At 38.1% G+C, this 26,769-nt stretch overlaps 1 protein-coding gene across 2 annotated transcripts in view; it reads right to left on the reverse strand.

Moving 5' to 3' along the window:
- The window catches only part of MYLK (myosin light chain kinase), a 225,589-nt gene that overhangs the window by 75,718 nt on the left and 123,102 nt on the right, over window positions 1–26,769 (reverse strand). For both annotated transcript variants that reach the window (XM_070730366.1, XM_070730359.1), the window contains exons 16-18: window positions 25,632–26,686; window positions 11,061–11,177; window positions 6,074–6,145 (exon numbers count right to left, since the gene is read on the reverse strand). In XM_070730366.1, coding sequence (XP_070586467.1) covers window positions 6,074–6,145; window positions 11,061–11,177; window positions 25,632–26,686 — 1,244 coding nt within the window. The remainder of the gene's footprint in view (window positions 1–6,073; window positions 6,146–11,060; window positions 11,178–25,631; window positions 26,687–26,769) is intronic.

The following is a 26,769-nucleotide window of genomic DNA, read 5'->3' on the forward strand; positions in this document are numbered from 1 at the left end:
CGTGACCAAAGCAGTTCCCATGCTATAGTCAAGTCTGAAGCCAGATTGACAAGGTTTCAGATAATCCATTTCATCCAATGACGATAGGAGTTGAAGTGCCACCACTTTCTCTAGAACCTTTCCCACAAAGGGAACAAAGGTTCTGTAATTCTGTAATTCTGCTGGATCCTGGGAAAGCTTCTTGAGGAGGGGTCTCACCACTGCCTCCTTTAATGGTTGTGTGAAGGACCCCTCACTCAAAGATGTATTAACTAAAGCCTGAAGCCAGCCTTATGTCACTTCCCTGCTGGCTGAAACCAGCCAGGAGGAACGTGGGTCCAACAAACAAGTGGAGGAACTCATCGCTCCCACAGCCGTGTCTACTTCCTCAGGAGTCACAGCCTCAAATTCATCCAATATAATAGGACTAAGACCTGCTCCTGTCATCTTGGTCGGAATTGCTCAATCAGAGTCCAGGTCCATCTAAATCTGAGCGACTTTATCCGATAGAAATTGCGCGAACTCCCCCAGCTATACCCTGCATGGGCTCCTCAATTCCCCCTACATTAAGGAGAGAATGAGTCACCCTAAATAGAGCAGATGGGTGCGAATCAGTGGATGCAATAAGTGCAGAAAAATATGAATATTTTGCCGCCAATATTGCCATTAAATAAGTCCTTAAAAAGGCTCTTAAAAGTGTTCAGTCAGGCTTGGAGTTACTAGTCCTCCAGTGTTGGTCTAGACGTCTATTCTGGCACTTTATCTCAAATGATTGCTTTGGTTAGTATGTTCCACAAATATACATTTTTTTCAGCTATATTGGTGCATTTGTGAGCTATATCAGTAATAAGGGAGTCCTGCTGCTTTCCATGAGTTAAAAGTGCATAGCAGCAGTTGTTCTGAGGAATGGTGTGATGCAGAGGTTGGTACTCAGCAAGTCTGACTATTTCTCATGAACTGGTAGCAGAAATGTTGAGTAGTTTGGAGAATTGACAAATACCACCTCTGGCTAGCCCCGCCCATAATCTATTCACTGCCTCCCAAGTCCTAGCTGACTAGCTTGGTCTTCAAAGGAAGGAAAGGAAAACGGGGCTGGAAAGCAGGTTGTTGGGGTGGAGGGGGAATGGGGTTTTTGGAATAACCATCCCCTGGAGTGGGGTGGAAATGGAGATTTTACAGTATTCTTCCTCCCGGGACGGGAGGGAATGGAGATTTTACATATCCTTCCCCCAGGAGTAGAGAGGGAATGGAGATTTTGCCATGACCCTCAAGCCACGTCCACCAAGCCACACTACACCACGCCCAAGCCATACCCACAGAACTGGTAGTGGATGTGGGTGTGCCTGGAATCACCAAGTTGGGTAACATCCCTAATGTTTTCTAGGGTCTCTTAGAAGTAAGAAAAAAGGCTTTATACTAGCAATTTTAACACTGAGTTTAAGATTGTTGTTGTTGTTGTTGTTGTTGTTGTTATTATTATTATTATTATTATTATTATTATTATTATTATTATTATATTTGTATGCCGCCCCTCTCCGAAGACTCGGAGCGGCTTATAACAACAATACACAATACAAATCCAATTATTAAAAAAAGAACTGTTAAAACCCTTAATATAAAAACACCCCACAAGGGAGAAACCTAGAGGTCGACCACTAACACCGACTACGACCGACAGGAGAGGTAGGAGGAGAACAACTGAAGGACAGTGCCTCCCACTCCCAACCCCTCCAGCCGGCACAGAAGGATGGTATCGAAAGCTGCTGAGAGGTCAAGAAGCACCAGGACAGAGGTTAAATCCCTGTCCCAGGCCCGCCAGAGATCATCCATCAACACGACCAAAGCAGTTTCCGTGCTGTAGCTGGGCCTGAAACCCGACTGTTGAGGGCCTAAATAATCGGCTTCTTCCAAGGACTGCTGGAGCTGGAGCACCACCACCTTCTTGACAACCTTCCCCATAAAGGGAAAGTTGGAGACTGGACAATAGTTGTTGAGTATGGCTGGGTCCAGGGCACTGTACCCTCTAAGCTGTGCGCATGCACGTGTGCGCACCCCAAAACATCCCCCCGTGCACCCTTTTCCAAGGGTGCGCAAGGAGCCGCGGCCGCCCCCGCTCCCAGCGCCTCCGGCCCGCTCGTGCCCCTGACTTCTCGCTGCTGCCCCCAGCCCGCCCACCCAATCCGCCTCTCTTTCTCCTCCACTTCCCGCCTTGAGGCGTGGCTCCTCCCGTAGCGGGAATGCCCACCCCACCCCTCTCGCAGTCCCTTCGCCGAGAGCGCTTTCATCCCGGGCTGTCAGCGAGGGGGCTGCAGGAGAGGCGGGGCAGGCTTTCTCACAGCGGAGGCCGGCGAAGGTGTCGGCTGGCGGGACCCTCTGGAACCAGCTCCCCCCAGAGATTAGGACTGCCACCACCCTCCTTGCCTTTCGTAAACTTTTTAAAACCCACCTCTGCCATCACACATGGGGGAACTGAGACATCTCCCCTTGCCTATGTAGTTTTATGTATGGTATGTTTGTGTGTATGCTTTTTATATAATGGGGTTTTTAGGCTTTTAATGTAAAATTGTTATTTTTGACTTTAATATTAGATTTGCTATTGTATATTGTTTTATCATTGCTGTGAGCCACCCTAAGCCTATTAATAATAATAATAATAATAATAATAATAATAATAATAATAAACAAAAAGCATTTTTAAAGGACAAGTTGTCAGCATGTTAATCCTGTCTCTACCTAACCTTCTACAGAAATATTTCATCGTTAGTTGGGGGTTTATTCCTCTCCTTCCAACACAAAATCTGTAATAAGAACAATATATGACATCAACTACAAGTAACTATTAGTGGTTAGTCCACTAATGAGAAACAATGGCAAGAAGGAGATGGGCAGCAGGGAGAAGGCAGAACTGCTTAAGTAGCAATAGCATTTAGACTTATATACCGCTTCACATTGCTTTACAGCCCTTTCTAAGTGGTTTACAGAGTAAGCATATTTCCCCCAACAATCTGGGTCCTCATTTTATCGACCTTGGACGGATGGAAGGCTGAGTCAACCTTGAGCCTACTGAGATTTGATCTGCCAAACTGCTGGCAGCCAGTGATCAGCAGAACCACTTTCTTGCATCTGTCTTTTGCATCGGGAAAAGATATTCAAGGAGCACCCAGAAATACAAGAATATTCCTAGAAGCCAGCATGGATTTATTAAGAACAGGTCATGCCAAACACATCTTATTGCCTTCTTAATATAGTGATTAAATTATTGGAACCGCTGTGGATGTAATATACATTAGATTTCAGTAAGATATTTGATAAAGCAGACCAGAGCCTGCTTGATAAGATAAAATAATGTGGGATAGATGATACCACTTCCAGATGGATTTGTAGTTGGCTGACTAACCACACTCAGTGTGTGGTCCTCAATAGAACTATATCTATGTGGAGAGAAGTATGCAGTGGGGTTAATCGAGGTTTTGTCCTGGACTTTGCAGATGGAATTTCCTGACTGTGAAAATAATTAATCAAACAAACAAACAACTTGCCTCCTGTAGTTGTGGGAAGTTGCTGGAGGTTTTCAAGGAAAGATTGGACAATCATGTGTCTGAGATGGTGTGAGGACTATAGGGATCACAATACCTGTGAAACTCTTGATTAACAATTTTATTCCACTACTAAATTCCTTTCCATTCAGTCTTTTCTCAATATTAACGGCAGAATAAAGCTAGATACTTATCAGAAGTTTGATTTTCCTCAGCCAACTCACAAACCACAAGCAAGCATTTATATTTTCGTAAGGGAGAAAAATAATCAGCCTGTAACATAATTGCAATTTGGAAAGAGAACAAAGCCATCACAGAAATTAGTTTGTATACCCCTGGTTATATTACAGCAGAAAATTTATGCGCAATGGTTCATAATCACATTGGATTGTTCTCCAAAATATATGTATGCCAAAGCTTGTTTGCATCATAACAATTACAGCTACCGTAGCCAATGTCTTCACTGAAAGTCACAGGAAACTGAAGTTGTTGAAAAAAGCAAGGATATCAAGAACTAGTGCTACATGTACAATAATTACATCAGTAGAAAATAAGCAATTTTCATTAATTTTTTCCTTGCACTTACAATTCCTTAAGCATCTAAAAATTATGAGGTAATACATCACATGTTTCTTCACTGTACAGCCCCCAAAATCCCCTTGTCATGGACTTCTGAGCACACAAGGTTCAAACTGCTAAAATTCAGCCATGAACTACCAATTACAGCAGCCTGATTTACTATTAATCTGTTACTTTGAATAAAATAGATCAGTGTTTCCCCAACCTTGGCAACTTGAAGATATTTGGACTTCAACTTCCAGAATTCCCCAGCGAGCGAATGCTGGCTGGGGAATTCTGGGAGTTGAAGTCCAGATATCTTCAAATTACCAAGGTTGGTAAACACTGAAATAGATATAGTAATAGCATTTAGACAATATATATGGACCGCTTCACAGTCCACTCTAAGCAGTTCCTCATTTTACCAATTTAGGAAGGATGGAAGGCTGAATATATGACCTTCAGATTGGATTTATATACCACCAGCAGCAGCAGCAGCAGCAACAACAACAACAACAAAATAAACATTAGTAATCCTCTCTGCCTCTCAAAAAAAAATATCTATCACGTAGCCTCTTCTTGTACACTGGTACAATGTCATGATATCACTTACACTCTCTTCAAAAAAGAAGAGAAGCTCAAACTATCAAATGGTTGTCCAGGATTAGGATCAAGGTAAGATTAAGGTTAATGATAGAAGTAGGATTAGGGGTGGTTATAGAAACATAGAAGTCTGACGGCAGAAAAAGACCTTATGGTCCATCTAGTCTGCCCTTATACTATTTTCTGTATTTTATCTTAGGATGGATATATGTTTATCCCAGGCATGTTTAAATTCAGTTACTGTGGATTTATCTACCACGTCTGCTGGAAGTTTGTTCCAATAATCTACTACTCTTTCAGTAAAATAATATTTTCTCATGTTGCTTTTGATCTTTCCCCCAACTAACTTCAGATTGTGTCCCCTTGTTCTTGTGTTCACTTTCCTATTAAAAACACTTCCCTCCTGGACCTTATTTAACCCTTTAACATATTTAAATGTTTCAATCATGTCCCCCCTTTTCCTTCTGTCCTCCAGACTATACAGATTGAGTTCATTAAGTCTTTCCTGATACGTTTTATGCTTAAGACCTTCCACCATTCTTGTAGCCCGTCTTTGGACCCGTTCAATTTTGTCAATATCTTTTTGTAGGTGAGGTCTCCAGAACTGAACACAGTATTCCAAATGTGGTCTCACCAGCGCTCTATATAGCGGGATCATAATCTCCCTCTTCCTGCTTGTTATACCTCTAGCTATGCAGCCAAGCATCCTACTTGCTTTCCCTACCGCCTGACTGCACTGTTCACCCATTTTGAGACTGTCAGAAATCACTACCCCTAAATCCTTATGCAAATTCCTTATGCAAGTTATGAGGCTGCAAGGGGAACTTGTGAAAGTTATTTGCTATCGTTGGAAGGTGTCATTTTTAAAACAGAAAATACCTTTTGTATTGAGTACACCTATGTACTCAGAATAGGGAGAGGTAATGGAAGAAAAGGCTTTCTGGCAAAATAAAGGGATGGAATCTATTCATCACAGTATCTGAGTATCTCCAGCATTTTTATCAGGTTTCCAGGTTCAATACAGAAAAGTTTATACCGAGGCCATTTAAGTAGGTGCAAAGTATTCTGTGAGATTCTCTCAAACCACCTATTTACATGGTGAAAATGATTACTTTGACACTGTTGTTTAGCTTTTGGGGAAACACGAGGAACAACCACAAGGGAGAAATACATAAGGCTTTGAGATCCATGTAGCAGTGCCTACCGTGTGTGTGTGCGTGTGTGTGTGTGTGTGTTACTACAATAAACCTTTTCAGATTGACCATCTCAACCAGTATGGAAACTCCTCAAATCCCAGTCAGGATTTTTTTGAAGATTTATTTTCAATATCCTTGGAAGAGACCATTAAGCACCTACATAATTTCAGAAAAAAATGAAGAAAAAGCAAAGATACGTACTTTCTGTTCCATGTACAGAACCCAGTGAAGTCTTTGGCTTTTTGGTCTTCTTTTCCGTTGACTTTAAAGACTCTAAAATTGGAAATAGGTTGGGGGGAGGGTTAGAATAATTGTCAAATCATCATTTTGAGTTAATAACTGAAATGAAAAAAGAACTCTGATTTGTATTTCATTGGATTCTGACTGGGCTAGAAAACAAATGGAGTTTGTTGGCTGTTGTGATATTTAAACAAAGAAGACTTGGACTGGTTACATTTTGAAGAACAGAATGAAAATAGTTTTTCTTTGCCCCCCAGGAAATGTTACGATTAGAACTCTTTAAATCTCTAAATTTTAAACATCCATCTTATTACTGTACTCCAGGCATGCAGGCAGGGTAGTTGGATTATGTGCCATGTGGAAGGTTTACTATGAAAACATAGCAATCTGCTGAAGAGGACTTAAAATGAAGGAGGTTAGGAAAAATAAAGTCTATTGAGCTAATGCTGAAAGAACTGATCAAGTTTCAGTTTTGGAGTAGAGGTACATCCACACAAGCTGATATCAAGGTTTTATGCTAAAGACTTTAAGAAAATCAAGGTTATTTGTATGAAGATCACTCACATGTGTATGTTCTACTGAAAAAAAGATGTTTGTATCTCTGAATCATTGTAAAAACTTATTTAACCAGAAGCAATAATGAAATCAACAGAGCTTGTACATATACTATTAGAAGATATATTCAAGCAAAACAAAATTCTTTTGGTATCAACTGTGTCTTTTATCTTTTGACATAATGTCTTCGGAGAAGGGCAGATACAAATCTAATTATTATTATTATTATTATTATTATTATTATTATTATTACTATTATTTATTATTATTATTATTATTAATAATAATAATAATTATTATTATTATTATTAATAATAATAATAATTTTATTATTATTAATAATAATAATTTTATTATTAATAATAATAATTTTGCATCTTTGATTTCTCTAAATAGTCACTGGTGTGCTTACCTGTGGCAAATAAAAATCTATTTCAAGCGAAGCAAAGTGCAAAGCTAAGCAAAGAATACAACACAACACAACACAATATTCTATTGAATGGAAATGACTAATCTAATATATAGGTCTTGTTAGGCAAGTTATTAACAAGGGCACATGCTACAATAATTTTGATGAACATGAACTGATCTAGGTCTGGTAAATGCTGATTGGAAATACTATTTCTGATTCTTGAAATTCCAGGGGGGGTGAAATAATGTAATTTTAAGATTTAGTGTCTCTTTGCAAAATAATAGCTGTCTTTATTTCCAGTACAACTTTACAAACAAAATCAGTAACAAAATATTGATATTTATAGTCTAAATTTAAAACAAAAATGATAATTATTCTGGATATAAGCTACTGTTAACCTCTCAAGTTTCTATTTCAACTATTATGGAAGGATTGGATTTTGCAGAATTTAATAGGATAGCAATACACTCCTATTATTAGCATTACTTCATTATATTGGCTGCAATGATATCCTATGTGTAAGAATTTTTACTTCTTTGTATGACAATTGATTGTCTAATCACCTTATAATAAAGTAATGAAAACTGAAGAGTGAAGTTCATTGTGAGCTACTTTGTTCTAATGATGCAACATAACCTTATAAAGACACTGATGATATTGCAATGTATCTTGCAAAAGCTAAACCTTTATCTAGTGCCCTTTGCCAAGATTTTAAATTATCCTCAAATGGCTTAAGAGTTACATGTGAACAGAAAGATGAATTGGGGATACTAAAGAAGGAACAATGGGGACAACCAATATATCTGTGACTAATAACTGGATACTGAAAACTGACATTCTATACACAGAATGATCTCTGCTGACTATAAGAGTTGCAGCTAGAACTAGAAAACTACACGGAATCCTATTGTAGGGGGAGCAAAAGTCTACAGATAGTCCTCATTTAGTGACTGCTTTGCATGAGAGTTTGCAGGTATGACCAAGATAAAACAGTAACTTGACCAATCGTCACATTTATAACCTTCACAGGTTTGTAAAGCAAATGAAAGCTGAAATAGGGTTTCACCACAGTCGTAATTTCACTTACCAACTGCTTCATTTAACGAATATTAGTTCCAATTGTGTATGCTAAATGAGGAGCACTTGTACTTGTTTAATGCTTTTCCAATAGTCTAAGACTAAAACATCACATGATAATTTCCAATTCATGTCAAATGAATTCAGAACAGATAAGAAGAAATTTAAAATGTGTAACTAATCTACAGAGTCTAATGTTACTGGATGTTGTAATGGGTTTAAAAACTAATTAGATAACTAATTAATGAAATGCCTAGGAGCAGGGACTATTAATTATGATGATGATCATATGGAACAATCAGATTGGGAAAGAATGAGTTGCTAAATAACAAATTTGGAGCAGGATTTCATATTGGGATGTACTTGGTTTTACATTAATTTGTTTTATCTTTTACTTTATAACCAGTGGATGACTTAGCAGGGTATCTGAATCCTGCCAAATTCTCCTGTTTGATACAAACAACACCCTAGTGTGATGAATCAAGAGCCCAAATATTAGTTTTGTAATTGACAGAGTAGCCACCGCCAAACAGACTCAGTGTAATAAACCCAAAAAGAGAGGATGAGTGAAAATGTCAGCCTTTTGAGCTAGGTCAGATAAGGAAACAGACACCACACGAACTACTGAAACTCTTGCTGTTTTAGGTTTTAATAAAAGAATCTTGAAAACTGACATAAAAACATAGAAACATAGAAGTCTGACGGCAGAAAAAGACCTCATGGTCTCTGCCCTTATATTATTTTCTGTATTTTATCTTAGGATGGATATATGTTTATACCAGGCATGTTTAAATTCAGTTACTGTGGATTTATCTACCACGTCTGCTGGAAGTTTGTTCCAAGTATCTACAACTCTTTCAGTAAAATAATATTTTCTCATGTTGCCTTTGATCTTTCCCCCAACTAACTTCAGATTGTGTCCCCTTGTTCTTGTGTTCACTTTCCTATTAAAAACACTTCCCTCCTGGACCTTATTTAACCCTTTAACATATTTAAATGTTTAGATCATGTCCCCCCTTTTCCTTCTGTCCTCCAGACTAAACAGATTGAGTTCATTAAGTCTTTCCTGATACGTTTTATGCTTAAGACCTTCCACCATTCTTGTAGATTCTCTCTCTTCTCACTTACACTAAAGGGAATCAAGGCAAGGCAATCTTAAGTGTTTTCCTCCCCCACCTCCTTTTGCTTATCTGGGCTCAGTTGAGGTTTATATGAATTCCTTCCCCACAGTCATCTCCAAGCTACTTTATGGAACACAATAATATAAATTGCTCTATGTAAACTGGGCAAATGGCAGGATTTAAGTAAAATAAAATTAATATACTGACTAAATAAAAAGTCTTAGGGATAATCTATGCTGCCGCAAAAGTTACATGTGCTTTGATTTAAGCTGGAGCTGGTTTTGTCTGCTTGCATTAAAAGTGGTGGATGAAAACTAGCTAAGAAACAGGTGTGCCCAGAACAACAAAAAAGCACAGGCTCTGTTCATTATTTTCTTGGTTGATAAATTTCTATCACAGTTCCAATTCAACAACAAAGCACCAAAACAAGAAACACTTGTTTGTTCTTCTGTGCTATTAGTTACTATTCTATCTTATCCTCTGTGCAGTAGCCCATCATTTGGTTAAAATGCTCCAAATATAGCTATTTTTTTGCTACAAACACTATTTTGATAGCTATGTTCCATAATTGTATTAATAATACTGACAGGGTTTTAAAGCCACCTTGAGTCCTTGGAGAGGGGCGGCATAAAAGTCCAATAAATAAATAAATAGAGCAAATTCATAGTTGACAAAATTTTGGCAGCATGGAGGGTCTTTAATTGAAGCACAATATGGACACATGATTGTCTGGTTCAATGTCGCATTGAAAAGCTGAATTACTATGGATGGCATATGGACCAGGAAGAAACTAAAAAGAAACGCCCTCCCCTTTTTGCATAGTTTTAGGAATGGGAACCAGTCAGAAAGGAATTGAGATAAACAAAATTGGAATAGTACCACCTAAGGCCTCTTAACAGCAGTTCTGAGTGGAAGAGGAAGTGATTAAAGGCCTAACAAGATATTGGCAAAATGAATTACGGATTAATGAAAGCGAGATGGAAGAAGTAGTAGAAAATATACATAAGATAAAGAATACAAGAATTAGAGAGATGAGAAGGAAAATTTTACATAAATGGTATTTGACGCCAGTAAAACTAGCACACTTCCAGAGGAAAGGGAAAGGAAATTGCTGGCATGGTTGCCAAATAAAAGGAGTTTTTATGCATATGCTCTGGGAATGTGTTGAAGTTCAAAAATTTTGGAAGGAAGTACAGAATGAAATAAATAATATGCTAAACATTAATTGGATAATCACAAAAGAATTAGCAATACTAGTTAAATATGGGGAATTACGAGAATTTAAAGAAATCAAAACAGCAGCTTTAGAAAGCGCTCAAGCAGTAGTTGTATTTGGGTGAGCAATAAATGGACAATCCAGAATTGGTACTGGTACATGGTGGACCACATTCATTTCGAAATTATGGAAATAAGATTAAATAACTTTTATGAAAATAAATTGGAGAAGCTGATGGCACGATGGAATAAGGTGAAAAATTATATCTTAAGTAGAATTTATGACGACAATGTGAAAACTAAATTTCAATCACTTTTTGTATGTAAAGAAACGTAAACCGGAGCTAAGGAAGAAATTGAAACTTATTGTAAATAATATAACACCCTAAATGGTGATGGGATTTTATTGGTGATGGGCACGTCTTCTTTTATGTATTTTTTGTTTGTTGTTAATTTAGTAAATAAACCAATAAAAAAATATTTTTTTAAAAAAGAGATAAACAAAATTGGAATAGTACCACCTAAGGCCTCTTAACAGCAGTTCTGAGTCTTGAGTCAATTTACTTACCTTCCACCAAGACACTGCAAATGCATTCCGATTTTCCTGCAGCATTCTCAGCTATGCATTTGTAGTGGCCCTCGTCCTCAGGAAAGGCTTTGTCAATGGTCAGGGAGCACAATGAGCCTAAGGGAAAGCAAGAGACAAGTCACAGAAGTGTAGTGATCTAAATTATTAAAAAGAACTCTACTCAACCAAGTATTGATAAGACCAAAGCCATCATTTAACCATAGCTCCCCAACATAAGAATATGCCAAAAGGTTGGTCTAACTTTTGATTCAGTTTTTCAGAAATTAAAGATGGTGCTATGATTAAGACATCAACGTTTAATGCCTTCCTTCATCTCTTTTTTTCCAGTGCAATTTCAAGTCAAACAATTTTGGTTTAAACATGTTTAACCAGAACACAGAAAGATATAAACAATTCAAACAATATCCTTTGCTCTGGCTGGAATTATAGCACCCAGAAATTCCAAATAACATGATTGTAGACTATGAAACCATTTCTATCAATTTTGCTTCCTTTTGATTTTGGAAATCAAAATTTACAAATCCTACTGTTTCCTCCAGTGTCCATAAACTGCAACGCCCTGCCTGTCAGTGACTACTTCAGCTTCAACCACAACACAAGAGCACACAACAGATTTAAACTTAATATTAACCGCTCCAAACTTGACTGTAAAAAATACGAATTCAGTAACCGAGTTGTCAAAGTGTGGAACTCATTACTGGACTCTGTAGTGTCATCCCCAAACCCCCAACACTTTACCCTTAGATTAGCCATGGTTGACCTCTCCAGATTCCTAAGAGGTCAGTAAGGGACGCGCATAAGTAAGGGGTGAGTACAAGTGCACTAGAGTGCCTTCCGTCCCCTGTCCTATTGCTCTCCTATATCTCCTATACCTTTCTTCTATTCCTATATATCTTCTTCTATTCTTTCATTGATATATTTTATCCCTATATCTTCTCTTCTATTCTTTCTTAGATATATTTTACTATGAGTATCTCCTCTATAACCTTCATTATGTATTTTAGTATGTGTATACCCACTAAAACCCTCATTGTGTATTGAACAAAATCAATCAATCAATCCCTCAACATCAACTATGTTCCTAGGGTTGCTAGGAACTATAGGTTAAAAAAAATCTGGAGGACCATAGGTTTTACATCCCTACTCTAGAAAAAATCATTTGAACAATATGTTATCATGACAACAGTTTGGTAAAAAATGAATCTACCATCACCACTCAATAAAGTTTAGAAATTGATAGACTTAAGTCAATTCTGATTGTTCACTATATTAAAAATACAAATTCTCTCTCTTTCTCTCTTCCAAAGTCAGGGCAGAGGATGTTCATTTTAGAATTAAAAATATCTGAAGTCCCAGGCTTTAATCATGTGGAAAACATAAGTGTTTTCCTTAAAGTACTTCAAATAAATGTACAAACAAAAAGCAAAGCTAGCTATGTTTACTAAGGACACAACGTTTTTGAAAAGTCTGTGACCTAGGCCATTGCTTCATTCCCTGGGCTGGGAGACCATATGTCTCTCAATGAAACATTTGGTATTTCCTCCACAAAAGCCCTTTGTTGACCTCCAGAGATGAGATTCTTTTCTCATAGTTCTGAGAAAACTCTGTCTGGTGACTCCAGTCCGGAATTCTGAATTTCTTGGCACCTTACAAATTAAAATCCCAAGAGAGAGAACAACAGCATTGCTGCAAAAGCTGATCTACCCCTTCCCTGATCTGTTTATATAGCTGTCGACCAACTAATAGTGTGTTATGAAATTTATATGTCTGAAATGAGCACTGCAATGTTTTGAAGCAGCAACTTCAGAGCATTAGGCAGAACATGGTTCAAATGTTTATAGCTAGGATCGTAACAGAACATGTTTCCCAATGCTGTGGGAAGGATGCAAACTTTCATAGACTTTATATAGCATAGGCTTTAGGCACAAAACACTCTTAAGACATTCTGGAGTTTGGGACTAATTTGAAAGTGATGTTTAGTTTAACTGAAATAGTGCAAACTTGGCAAAAGATTTCCAGTTCTTGCAGCTTGATAGCAAAACAAATATGCAAAGCATCAAAACAGGGTAGCTCTTGTGTTTTACTTTCCTATCTTTGTCAGCAAAACATGCTCCCTTTTCCAGCTGTAAAAACTCCTGCTATGTACCTCAAGGAATCTAAAAAAAAATTATTGGGATGCTGAAATCTGAAAAACAATTAAGGCTGAGGCATACAATAACCAAAGTTGGGAATTTAAGTTCAGCTATCTTGTCACATGATGCATTCCTTATTATGCATAAGTAGTAGCATCTACTTATGGCAAGTATCTGATGCAGTTATATACCAGTTTTACAATATACATTTTGTATTATGCAAAAACACATTAATGCATTGAGACCCCCCCCCCCCACTGTATACTGTTCTATGAATTAATAAAGAACAATATTTTTCACAAGTAAGGTCTGGACACTAAATAATAATAATAATAATTTATTGGATTTGTATGCCGCCCCTCTCCGTAGACTCGGGGCGGCTAACAACAATGATAAAAACAGCATGTGACAATCCAATAATAAAACAACTAAAAACCATTATTATAAAACCAAACATACACACAGACATACCATGCATAACTTGTAATGGCCTAGGGGGAAGGAATATCTCAACTCCCCCATGCCTGGCGGTATAAATGAGTCTTGAGTAGTTTACGAAAGACAGGGAGGGTGGGGGCAATTCTAATCCCCGGGGGAAGTTGGTTCCAGAGGGCTGGGGCCGCCACAGAGAAGGCTCTTTCCCTGGGGCCCGCCAAATGACATTGTTTATTTGACGGGACCTGAAGAAGGCCAACTCTGTGAGACCTTATCGGTCGCTGGGATTCGTGCGGTAGCAGGCGGTTCCGGAGGTAGTCTGGTCCAAAGCCATGTAGGGCTTTAAAGGTCATGATCAACACTTTGAATTGTGACCGGAAACTGATCGGCAGCCAATGCAAGCCACGGAATGTTGAGGAAACATGGGCGAATCTTGGAAGCCCCACGACGGCTCTCACAGCTGCGTTCTGCACGATCTGAAGTTTCCGAACACTTTTCAAAGGTAGCCCCATGTAGAGAGCATTGCAGTAATCGAACCTCGAGGCGATGAGGGCATGAGCGACTGTGAGCAATGAGTCCCTGTCCAAATAGGGCCGCAACTGGTGCACCAGGCGAACCTGGGCAAACGCCCTCCTCGCCACAGCCGAGAGATGATGTTCCAATGTCAGCTGTGGATCGAGGAGGACGCCCACATTGCGAACCCTCTCTGAGGGGGTCAGTAGTTCCCACCCCAGGGTAATAGACAGACAGATGGAATTGTCCTTGGGAGGCAAGACCCACAGACACTCCGTCTTGTCTGGGTTGAGTTTGAGTTTGTTGACACCCATCCAGGCCCCAACAGCCTCCAGGCACCGTCACATCACTTCCACTGCTTCATTAGATAAGTTTTTAAAAGTCAGATGTTCCTTCTGCCATTTCTTTCTTTGCTTTTGATGGTGTTTGCAGTGAATAAAGCATAAGAGTTGTACTTATTAGAAAAATCTTGGAAAGATGATAAAACCAAGCAGCAAATGAGCAACCACATTTTGCACATAATTGATGCACTGAGAGACAGTTCCCTATCCTCTAAATTATAATGTGATAATCTTAGTAGAAGCTTACACTTGTTTTGTATACTGATTTCTGCTATAACATGGGAATCAGTTGGGATATCTTTTTTTCCATAAGGACTATTCCCAGATCTACTCGCCCAGATTACACAGGGAGGAACTCAAAAGAAACCCTTGTGTGTGTGTGTGTGTGTGTGTGTGTGTGTGTGGTGGGTTGGGTTTTTTTTTTGCTAATTCTAATATACTTCAGAGGAAGGACAGAAACATCTGTTCAGTAAAACTAGAAACATCAAAGAATTTAGAAAATTATGGTCCCAGCTGGTCAGGAACCAGAGCTACCTAACTCCCACTAAGAAAGCATCTGGCAATGCAAGCAAGTTCCTGAGAATTAACAATTCATCATTACATGTGACATCCAGTGTTTCTAAAATAATTCTGAGTTTCCAAATACGTAAAAAAAATCTTACTGTTAGGATTCATTTGCTCTTTTACAGTATGTGCTAGGATAAAATTGATGCAGAAAAAAATTCTACATGCTATTTTAAAGCTACTGGCCATTTCTTGTATATGATTTTAGAGAAAATGGATGTACAGAACATATAAACATACAGAACACAAAGTTTGCACACAGAACAGGTTCTGTTAAAGGCTAACAGTGTTGGACATATAAGTATTATATTGGAACATATACATACTGGGATTACCCACCCACCCACCCACCCCCGCCCAAAAAAAAGCAAGGCAATGCAATATTCCCAGATCATTTTTTAAATAAAAAACATTTCTCAGAAAATCTTTAAATTTACTAAATGGTATGAATAACTTATTTTTATTTCTTTAAAAGGTTTGTAGGGCTTAAAACACAACTTTGTGTTTTAACGCATTTTAAAGTACAAGGTTGGGTGGCTCATGACAATAAAAATCCCAAACTATAAAAATTATAATGGCCTTCTGGAAGATTAGGAGGATTGAAGCTTGCCAGATCACCAGGGGAGGATATTCCATAAGGTAGAGGCAACCACCCCAAAAAAGGCACATTTCTGAGGTCCCTCTCAGTGGGAATATTTCAGGAAAGGGACTGTGGCATGCCTACCCTGTCAATCTGCTGGAATTTATTTATTTATTTATTCATTCATTCATTCATTCAGAAAATCTGAATAATCATGGCAGAATGGAAAATATAATTCCAATTCATTTCCCCCACTAATCATTCTGCAGTTACTGATTGCTAGAACAATTATGTGTAGAAGAAATCTGGTTAAGAAAAGACGGGCATATGAAAATTGAGAGCAGAACCTTTGGTTTATAACTTTTTTTGAAGAAATTAGAATTATTATTGGAATTGGATCAAATAATGTGGATAAGTAATGGGGGCCCTGCTATAAATTGAATATCTTACTTAGTTACTGGAATATATATATTTTTATAGATGAAGATAAGCTCTCTTTTACAATCAATTTTAGGCTTCTGAAAGAATTGGCAAAGCACTTCCATAAAGCTTCCAATGAATAGGGGAAATGGATAGGGATCCTTATTTTGTAGCCTATATTCCAGAAATGCTGTAATTTATTCTACATGTAAATTCTCCCAACTACAAATTAATTTTTTTATTTTATTATTAGAGTTGAAAGGGACCTTGCAAGTCATCTAGTCCAGTCCCCTGCTCAAGCAGGAGACCCTACAGCCTAGTCAGATGGCAGTCCAGTCTCTTTTTGAATGTGTCAAGAATTGGGGCGTTCACAACCTCCGCTGGCAAGCCATTCCACTGGTTGATTGTCGCGCTGTCAGAAAGTTCTTCCTTATTTGCAGGTTAACAAGCCCAAACCAAAGGAGCACTATAGCATTTCTTTTTTTAAACCTTCTCTATTCTGTTCGTCACTTCAATCTGAAAACCCTGAGGGTTTTATGTAATCTTGAATATAGGAGCAAGTTTAAAAACAGTAATAACTAGGAACAAAAAAGGACTAATGCCTGCAACTACTACTTACACTTCAGGTATTTTTCGCCCAAATGCTCATCCAGAAGAGCTGTATTTTTCAGTTATTTGACAACCTAATAAAGAGACAGTTTGAGTATAGCAGGGAGATTATTCCAGTGAGTCGAGGACACATTTGGGAAAACTCAACAGTGAGGCTGGCATTCCTCAAATGACAGATCTCACTAGACAAGAACATTCCACTCAGAGAAGGCAGCCTCAGAAGAACTCATGCCTTAAATCATGAAGGACTGTAAAGAAGACAGTCAGATCCTTGAATTGAACCCAGAAGCTACCTGGCAGCCAATGCACACCAATAACAATATGACTTTTGCACACTGGACTAGCAATTTCTGAGTGGTCATCAAGAGCATCTCCATGCAGTACAAACAGCAATAATCCAGAGATGAGCATGAGTAACTATCAGGCAAAACTTCCTGTTATATAAATAGCTGCAACTGGCCATGTAATTGTGCAAAATGCTTTTGGACAAGGCCTCCAACTGTTGGTTCTAGCAGGAAGTATGAGCCCAAGAGATCGCAAGTCAACTGTGTCTAAGGGAGCACAACCCTGCAGAACAAAACTGAGGCTATAACCAGCATCCATTAGCTTCAGATCCACAGGCAATCCATCTTGCTTGGATTGAGCCAAAGTCTATTTCTCCCACCTGGACCATAGCAGCTTTCAAGCACCAAGACTTTTATTGTACCTCCTCTAGGATATGAAACAATATTGATGATATCTCATCCAAAGACCTTTCTCAGTGGCTTTGTGTATGTCAAACTGAAGGAGGAGAAGGGCCATGCATTGCAGGACCCATAACAAAGTACCAAAAGGTTTAATTCCCCCCCCCCAAAACACTAAAAACCCCTGCAACACAGCACTGTTTTCACTCCTTGCAACTGTCTCTCAGAAGGCTACCATGATTGATGATAATGAATGTGACTGATAAGAATAGAATAAGTTGATGAAAGAACTGGACATTCAACTTTGAATGACTGTAGTCAACGCTACTGTACAGAATATGCTTTTCTTTTAATATTAGTCATTGAAAAGAAGTATTTATTTGATAAATTTAACTCATTTTGTGATATCTAAGCAGGATTACTTACTCTTTTTCTCTCTCCTTCCCTATTCAGTTATGTCTTCCTTGGTTTTCATCTCTATCTAGTTCTACTCCACCACTTACTGTTTAGATCCTCCTTTAATGTGACTACTATGTTACTTTAAGGTGCCCCCACTCCCAAGAGACAATTGGATTTTTTTTAAAAAAACAGCACCATTGGAACAACCATGACCTGGATCTATGAATCTCCATAGACACGTGTTAATTTAACTTATTTCTACCATGCCTTCTACTGTTGTAAGATAGGAGGGGAACTCTATGTATGTGTATGAGAGAGATGTGTTATGTGAGACAGAATGACTGCCAAACATAATGGTAGAATCACCTAACTATACGGGATACTATATTTACAGATATTTTTAATTAATTACTATTAACACCATCTATCCATACCTTCTCTTAAGACTACAGGCACAGTAAGACTATTACTATCTGATGTTTTATCGATCTTGTTTTAAACATCAGATTTTTTTTAAAAATCTCTACAGGACTTTCTAATCAAACTCTATGTAAAATTGGACTAATTATAGTCCAGGAAAAAAATAACGTTAAAAATGAAAGCTAGTGTGTGAAGCTTAATTCTCGTTATTCTCTTTCTGCTGTGGATAACACATTGGCAATTCAAAAAGAGCTTTGTAGAAATTAATTCCATTAAGTTAAATTAGCTCCAAGTAGCATTAATTCATCCTCTCCCTACTGCGCCAGACTTTTCAATAGTTGTGATCAGGATTAAATTGAAAGTTTACTGAGAGTTGCTACTGACAGATTGAAAGAATAGTTATGTAACTTTGAGTGTTCAGGAAATCCTCAATGTATGACTGGTTGTTTTATATTTGGAGTTACAATGGCCTCAAAGCAGCTACTTTACGGCCCATAAAGCCCTTCTGTCCATCATAAAATGTTTTCCCCACCCCCTGCAGTCCTGTGATCACATTTTGGGCACTTGGAAGTTGGTTTGTGCTCTTTTTTGCTGATTCCCAGGCCTTTACAATTTTATGCATGGTATGTATATATGTCTGTTTGGTTTTTATTATAATGGGGTTTTAATTGTTTTTAGTATTGGATTATTATTATATGCTGTCTTATTATTGCTGTTAGCCGCCCCGAGTCTCCGGAGAGGGGCGGCATACAAATCCAATAAATATAAATATAATATAATATATATAAAAAAAGAAAACACCCATTCTGAAAAATGTTTTTGCCTAATGACCATGGTGATTCGCTGAACAATTGCAGCAAAATGTTGAAAAAAATGAATCTGATTATGTGGGTGCCTTGACTTGTGACTGCAATGACTTATAATTGAATTTTATTATTATTATTATTTATTAGATTTGTATGCCACCCCTCTCCGTAGACTCGGGGCGGCTCACAACAATAACAAAGACAATGTAAAAACAAATCTAATAATTTAAAAAACACTAAAACCCCCATTATTAAAAGCAAGCATACACACAAACATACCATGTATAAACTGTATAGGCCCGGAGGAGATGTCTCAGTTCCCCCATGCCTGACGGCAGAGATGGGTCTTAAGAAGTTTACGAAAGGCAAGGAAGGTGGGGGCAGTTCTAATCTCCGGGGGTAGCTGGTTCCAGAGGGTTGGGGCCACCACAGAGAAGGCTCTTCCCCTGGGTCCCACCAAACGACATTGTTTAGTCGATGGGACCTGGAGAAGGCCAACTCTGTGGGACCTAACCGGTTGCTGGGGTTCGTGCGGCAGAAGGCGGTCCCAGAGATATTCTGATCCGATGCCATGAAGGGCTTTATAGGTCATAACCAACACTTTGAATTGTGACCGGAAACTGATCGGCAACCAATGCAGACTGCAGAGTGTTGGTGTAACATGGGCATACCTGGGGAAGCCCATGATTGCTCTCCCAGATGCATTCTGCATGATCTGAAGTTTCCGAACACTTTTCAAAGATAGCCCCATGTAGAGGGCATTACAGTAGTCAAACCTCAAGGTGATGAGGCATGAGTGACTGTGAGCAGTGAGTCCCAGTCCAGATAGGGCCGCAACTGGTGCACCAGGCGAACCTGGGCAAACGTCCCCCTCGCCACAGCTGAAAGATGATTCTCTAATGTGAGCTGTGGATCAAGGAGGACGCCCAAGTTGCGGACCCTCTCTGAGGGGGTCAATAATTCCCCCCCAGGGTTATGGACGGACAGATGGAATTGTCCTTGGGAGGCAGAACCCACAGCCACTCTGTCTTATCTGGGTTGAGTTTGAGTCTGTTGACACCCATTTCCAATCCCAACTGTGGTCATAATTCAAGGATGACCTGTACTTTTCCCCCCTTTCCAATACCAAATTTAAGTGGTGGGATGGAAATAATAGATTTTGGTTTATCCGCATTACTGTAGCAAATTCAAATTCTGACAATTGTCTATAGGAAAATGGGAAACAGTTCTATCATGGAGAGTCAGTGTTAATCAATAGAGAACTGGATGGATCAATGATCAGAATTAGAAATTTCCTACCCGAATGTAATTCATGAAATTACCAATCCATCCCTCCCTCACTATTTCATTCCATTTTCCTAATATTTTTAGACCATTAGTTTAAGTATAGGGTTATTGGATTACTGATTTTTAAAAGCTGCCTTTTTTGGCTAAAGAATTGGGTAAAAATTGTAGAATTATGTGTTTACCTTTCTTTCCTTTAACCCAGATTCCTTATTCTATGATTGATGTCTTAAAGTTACTGAATTATATTCTTGATTCAGGCACAGTATTTATTTAAACTACAAAGGTCATTTAAGTAGAAACTAATTATTTTGTACTCTGATTTGTAACAGAGCAAAAACTAAAATAGCAGAGCCAAATGAAGAACTCCGAGAGAAGAAATATGTATATATTTAGTGAGAACAACAATATAAATCGAGGGATTAATATACAGTAGTTATTAAAATGAACTCAGTTATTGCCTTTTAAGCATTCACACGTACATATGGTAAGTAAATAGATAAAATCAGTGAAAGAATTATGACTTCCTAGCTTAATCAAATAAATATTTTACTGCTTTTTTCTAGTGTAGCTATTGCATGAAGTCTAACCAAATGTATGGCTTCTTAGAATAACATAGCTCAAACAGTAGACAATGGTGTTACATAGACTACATCAAATATATAAAATTATGACACCTCTGCATAATTTAAAAACAAGAGGAATGACTCTAAATTGAATTATTATTCAAGAAATAATTGATCTGAATCCCATTTGTTCTCCATATACTATAAATTCAAAATATTCAAAAGTTCCCTTTCATTAAGGGACTTATTAAATTGAGGGATTAATATAGTAATGATAATAATATTGATTGATTAGATTTCAGGGATTAGGGGCAGCTCACAACATATCAAAAGAATAATTACAACCCTAAATCCAATTAATATAAAGCCCACTAATCTAATATACGGTATATATAGAAAAATAAATCAGGCTCTCTTTACTTTAGAGATATGTACTGATATTTTATTGAAATCAGATTAGCAGAAGAGAAATTCTTCAGAATTTTCAGGAGGAATTTTTTAGTTTATAATGATAGGAAACAATGTTTTAATGAAAAAAGTTAAATTGCTATTAATAATAATCAACTGAAAGTTTAGGAGTGTGAAATTATATCTTGGGTAGATTCTCTGTTCTTCATAGGAATTAACATTAATGTTAACTGTAAAATGAATTCAAAGTATATATGCAAGAACAGATAAAGGATACATGTAAAAATCTAGTTATAGAACATCAATTTAGCCATTATTTTAAGTGTTCATTTATTTTTAAAGAAGTCAAGTTTTAGGACTAACAAATCAGGATTTTCAAAACCAAGCTGTTATAAACCAGTATGGAAATTTAAACTAGACCAATCTGTTCATGGTACATTTTAAAGTACCTTATTTTTCGGAACATAAGATGCACCCTCTCCCCCCCCCCCAAAAAGAGGGTGGAAATGTTGATGCATCCTATATACCGAATATAGCTATTTTTGGCCTCCGAAAACCCTGCTTCTATGTCCCATTTTTGCAAAAAATAGGGTGCACAGAGGGGTTGGGAGGCCTGGAGTGTGCTTCTGAGGGCCAAGGGGGTTGGTGGCAAAAATGCCCCAATTTTTGCGAAAAATGGATGAAAAATGGGCCTCTTTTTTTTTTTTTTTTTGCAAAAATGGAGGCCTTTTTGCCTTTCCCTAGCCCTAGGAGCACTCTGTAGGCTTCCCAAACATTCTGCGCATCCAGGATGCACAAAGGGTTTGGGAGGCCTGAAAAGTGCTCCTTGGGGCTGGGGAGGAAAAAAAGCTTTTTTTTCCTTACTTACATCTTTGAAATCTTGGTCCATCTTATACAATGGTGTGTCATAGTCAAAAATATGGTATGTCATAAACAATGCTTCTGAAATGTAGGGCACAACAACACAAAAGAAATATCTATCATTAACATTTATTTATTTCCGTATCAGTGTTCAGGAATGGCAGTACTGTATCTCAAATCCCACTGCTATACGTATGTCAGGCACAATTCACTGATCGTCTACTCTAGGCAATAGATTGGCTTTCAATCATTGAAGCCTTCAAGCACTGCAATGGAGTGCAAACAGGAGAAAATTTACTCCATCTTCTTTGACTGGACTCTTCTAAGTTTTGCTGTATGTGCATTTTAATTTTAGAAAGATTGGGAGTTTTAAGACATTGAGACCCATGATTTCTATTAACTTTCTCTGTGGAGATTTTTGTAATATATTCAAAGGCTCCTTGAAACATAGCCTAGAAATATCATAGCCAACAGCTTGGTAATTTGGTGCACACAATGAATGATGCAGTATAGGTAGAGAGCTGCCTAAAGAAAGCCCAAGGCCTAGTCCTCCATGAATCTTTGGATTCACTTATATGATAGAATAACCCAAGAGAGGACCAATTGGGGATACAGTAGCTCTTAAGGGCACCAAGATAGAAAGCAGAAGACTATGAATTCTAGTCCTCTTCCATTGCTAGGTCAATTCAAGATTGACTTGAAGATATGCTTGGGAGCACAAAAATAAGAGATAAAATTCAGAAACATAATTAGATTAATTTCTAATATCTACAAATGTTGTTAAAGAGCAGCATTCCATCCTATGGTACACAATAATACTGCAGTCTGGAGTACCAAATTCTAAGTTTCACATTTATGTGAAAACTAGGTCAACTGAATACACAGATTTATTAAAATAAAAAATAAAATACTATTACAATTAGAACTCCATTAACATCGCAATTCTCCTGAATAACTATTGAACTTTATGGGGAATTGATATTTTTAGAGATTTGTTATTATCAAACTATGCATAGATGAATGCGAACTAGCTTATTGATATATGCCCCTTTAACTGACAGAAGCAGGTACAAGTACAGTAATGAGAAAATTGTTTGCTGCAATATCAATAACTGATTTCATATCATCAAATCCCATATCTAATTCATATCCTGCTTTAACCCATGGCTTATTTCACCATGAAATGTTGACGTCAATATGGTGGCCTAAGTAATCTTGCAGATTCATACCCTCTAAAGGCCCCACCTCTGATTTGGCTGTGGGTCCATTTCTCCTCCTCCTCAAGATTTCTGCCTATGTGCTTGTTCACTGTGATGTTGGTACAGAATGGATGGGCCCATGAGTGGCAGTAACAGTGGTATTCAGGACAATGAATCAAAGCCAGTGCTATTCACCTGCCTACAATTTCTCTGACAACCAGCTAACTGTGATGGTACTGGGTGGACAGAGACCCATGTAAAAAGGAAGCGCCCCCTCTTGATCTTATTTCCCCCCAAAATTATACTAATTCAAAGTGTTGGTTATGACCTATAAAGCCCTTCATGGCACCGGACCAGATTACCTCAGGGACCGCCTTCTGCTGCACGAATCCCAGCGACCGGTTAGGTCCCACAGTGGGTTTTCTCCGGGTCCCGTCAACTAAACAATGCCGCTTGACGGGGCCCAGGGGAAGAGCCTTCTCTGTGGTGGCCCCGGCCCTCTGGAACCAACTCCCCCCAGAGATTAGAATTGCCCCCACCCTCCTTGCCTTTCGTAAGCTGCTTAAAACCCACCTCTGCTGCCAGGCATGGGGGAATTGAGATACGCTTTCCCCCTAGGCCTTTACAATTTTATGCATGGTATGTATGTATGTATGATTGGTTTTTATAATGATGGGTTTTTAACTGTTTTTAGTATTGGATTATTATATGCTGTTTTATTACTGTTGTTAGCCGCCCCGAGTCTGCGGAGAGGGGCGGCATACAAATCCAATAAATAATAATAATAATAACAACAACAACAATAATAATAACAATAATAACAATAATAACAATAATAACAATAATTATTATTATTATTATTATTATTATTATTATTATTATTATTATTATTATTATTATTATTCTGGAACTGTGGCTAATACAGGGAATATGTGTAGTGTTCAGTGGTATTAAAGTATAATTCCCAGCAGCCAGCATACCTAATGTTGAGGGATGACAAAAGTGTTACGACTCAGCAACAAATGTAACAGGCTCCTGGGAAGAAAAAGCTATCTTCAAAAGCATGTATTTACTTTTGATTTTTGTAAAAATAATAGCAAAGTGGTGATTACAATTTATCTCTTACATCTTTATTTGCCACAAGCTCCCAATATCAGTAGTGAGTGACAATTTTAAATATGGATTGTAGAATTCAAGTAAGATATTAAGATAAATATTATCAAAATAATAAACAAATCCTGTCCTAATGACTTCTCACTTCATGGCTTCTGACTTCAAGGATTCCAGCACATTAAATCTCTTCTGGATGCTCCAATGCCTTTTGAGGCAATACACAATAATTTCTCTTTCTCTCTCTCCCCGTGGATATATATACACAGCCTTTACACTACCGTACTTTCTTTTCAGTTGACTATGCTATGAAAAGGCCAGAAAAATAGTAAGATATACTTAAATAAAAAGGTTAAACAGAGAAGACAAGAAAAAGAAATACAAATAGAATTATTTTACATCATAAGCATTCACTTTTATCTTGCAGTATATGTAAAATGTATATGTAAAAGGCGGTCTTAATTCAGCCTCTTTCAGCCTGGCCTTTCATATGGTTAGGACTATAACTTCCAAAATTGCCAGCCAGCATGCTCTTTAGCAATCCTGGGATTTCCAAGGATTTCATCCAGAAAAGAATGTTCTGACTCCTATGGTTAGAACGTGGTTGGATAACATTTATATTATAATTTAATGTTTAGGTTTGAAGAAATTAGCATATGCTCATTGTTTAAGTACCGGTATTGAATTCTAATAGCCTTGTAGAGAAATAGAAGAAAAATAATCAAATAATATCAGTGTGAATTAATATTTAACTTGAGCAAATTGGGAATTAATGTTCCTATATTTTGTCTCTGATAATTCTGGACTGAAGAACATGCTTAAACAATGTAAATCCCAAAGCTATTACTTCTTGCTGTTTCAATTTCAGCACAAAGGCAAAATTTTCATTTAATATGGTACTTATGCCAGGATTTAGATACTAAAAATGAAAAAATCCAATTGCTATGAAGCAGTTCATCTGAAGTACAGTATATAAAACATAAACCTGAATTTAAAGATACTGTTGTAATAAAAAATTGCCTGACGTTTCTGAACTTGAAGGAAACATTTTAAAAAGACTATTCTTTGCTCCCTGCAGAAGAAATACTGGCAAATTTTGAATCAATTAGAAGGAGAGAAGTAAACAAGATTAGAGGTATTATAGTTAAACATAATGAAATGAAAGGAGTTTGTATGCAGAAGCATGCAGTGGGACTGCCTTGCTGTTTATATCTATTTACCTTCTCGGGAGAGAACAATAAACTTTGATGATTTGATGACTTTGCCATCCAGAGTCCAGACGATAGTAGCAGGTGGATCTGAGGAAACCTGACATTGCAAGACCAGTTTTTCACCTTCTACTACTTTGGTATCCTGTAGATTTTCAGTAAAGAATGGTGCTATTCCTTCAGGCTCGGGTTTGGTATCTTTTCCTTTATCTTCAGTTATCGGTCCATCCACTTCTGGTGGGCACTCATTCTTATTGCAATTACTGTCATTCTCATTCTCTTTTTCCCTTGATTTAACATGTGATATTTCAGAGCTGGAGTTAGTCACTTGGTTTTCATCCTTGGTGCTAGAATTCTGTATTTTATAGCTAGAGCTGGTATCTTGGGACTCTGAAACGTTGCTGGTCTTTGGTAGTTTAGGAGTCGCATTGACAGCGTCCAACTTCTTGGATGTCCCAGGATTTTTAGAGGTGTTGCTGATGTCTGGCACTTTATTGCTTGCACTAGATTTCTCCACTTCAGAGTTGGCATTCACATTCTGGACTTGAGTCCCAGGGCCACCATTCTCAGTTGGGGCTTTTTTCTTTGCTGCAAGCACAGATCTAAAATCTGGGGTGCTTGGCTTTGAACCTGCTGCCTTGTCTGGCAAGGAAGGTTTGGGAGTGCCCTTTTTTGCCAACACTCCACGAAAGTCTACCTGTTGTGGAGCATGGACCTTCCTTTCGTCTTCTGACAAGGTTTTCGGCTTGACCTGCCGTTGCAGGGTACCACGGAAGTCCATTTGTTTGGCTGGGATTTCCTTCAACTCCTCCTCAGAAAAACTTTTGGTGTTAACTTTCTTTGCCAAAATGTCCCGGAAGTCAATCTGCTCAGCCTCCTGTTGTCTTAGCTTCTCCTCTGTGCTCTCTCGGGTTTCTACTCGTCTTTTAAGCACTCCACGGACACTTTCCTGCTCTTCCTCAACTTGCTGGCCTTCCCCAGTATTCCTCCTGAAGGAGCCACTGGTGTTTCTGAATGTCAGTGCATCCTCTCCACAATCAGCCTCTTGTCGTACTTTCTGCCTCCCACTGTAATCAGAGAAGAGTTTGAGAGGGAGAGAGAGGAAGGGGCGGGAAAAGAGAAAGAGGGGGAGCAAAGAGCTGGTTTAATG

The sequence above is a fragment of the Erythrolamprus reginae genome, chromosome 1 (assembly GCF_031021105.1).
Source record: "Erythrolamprus reginae isolate rEryReg1 chromosome 1, rEryReg1.hap1, whole genome shotgun sequence".
NCBI lineage: Eukaryota > Metazoa > Chordata > Lepidosauria > Squamata > Dipsadidae > Erythrolamprus > Erythrolamprus reginae.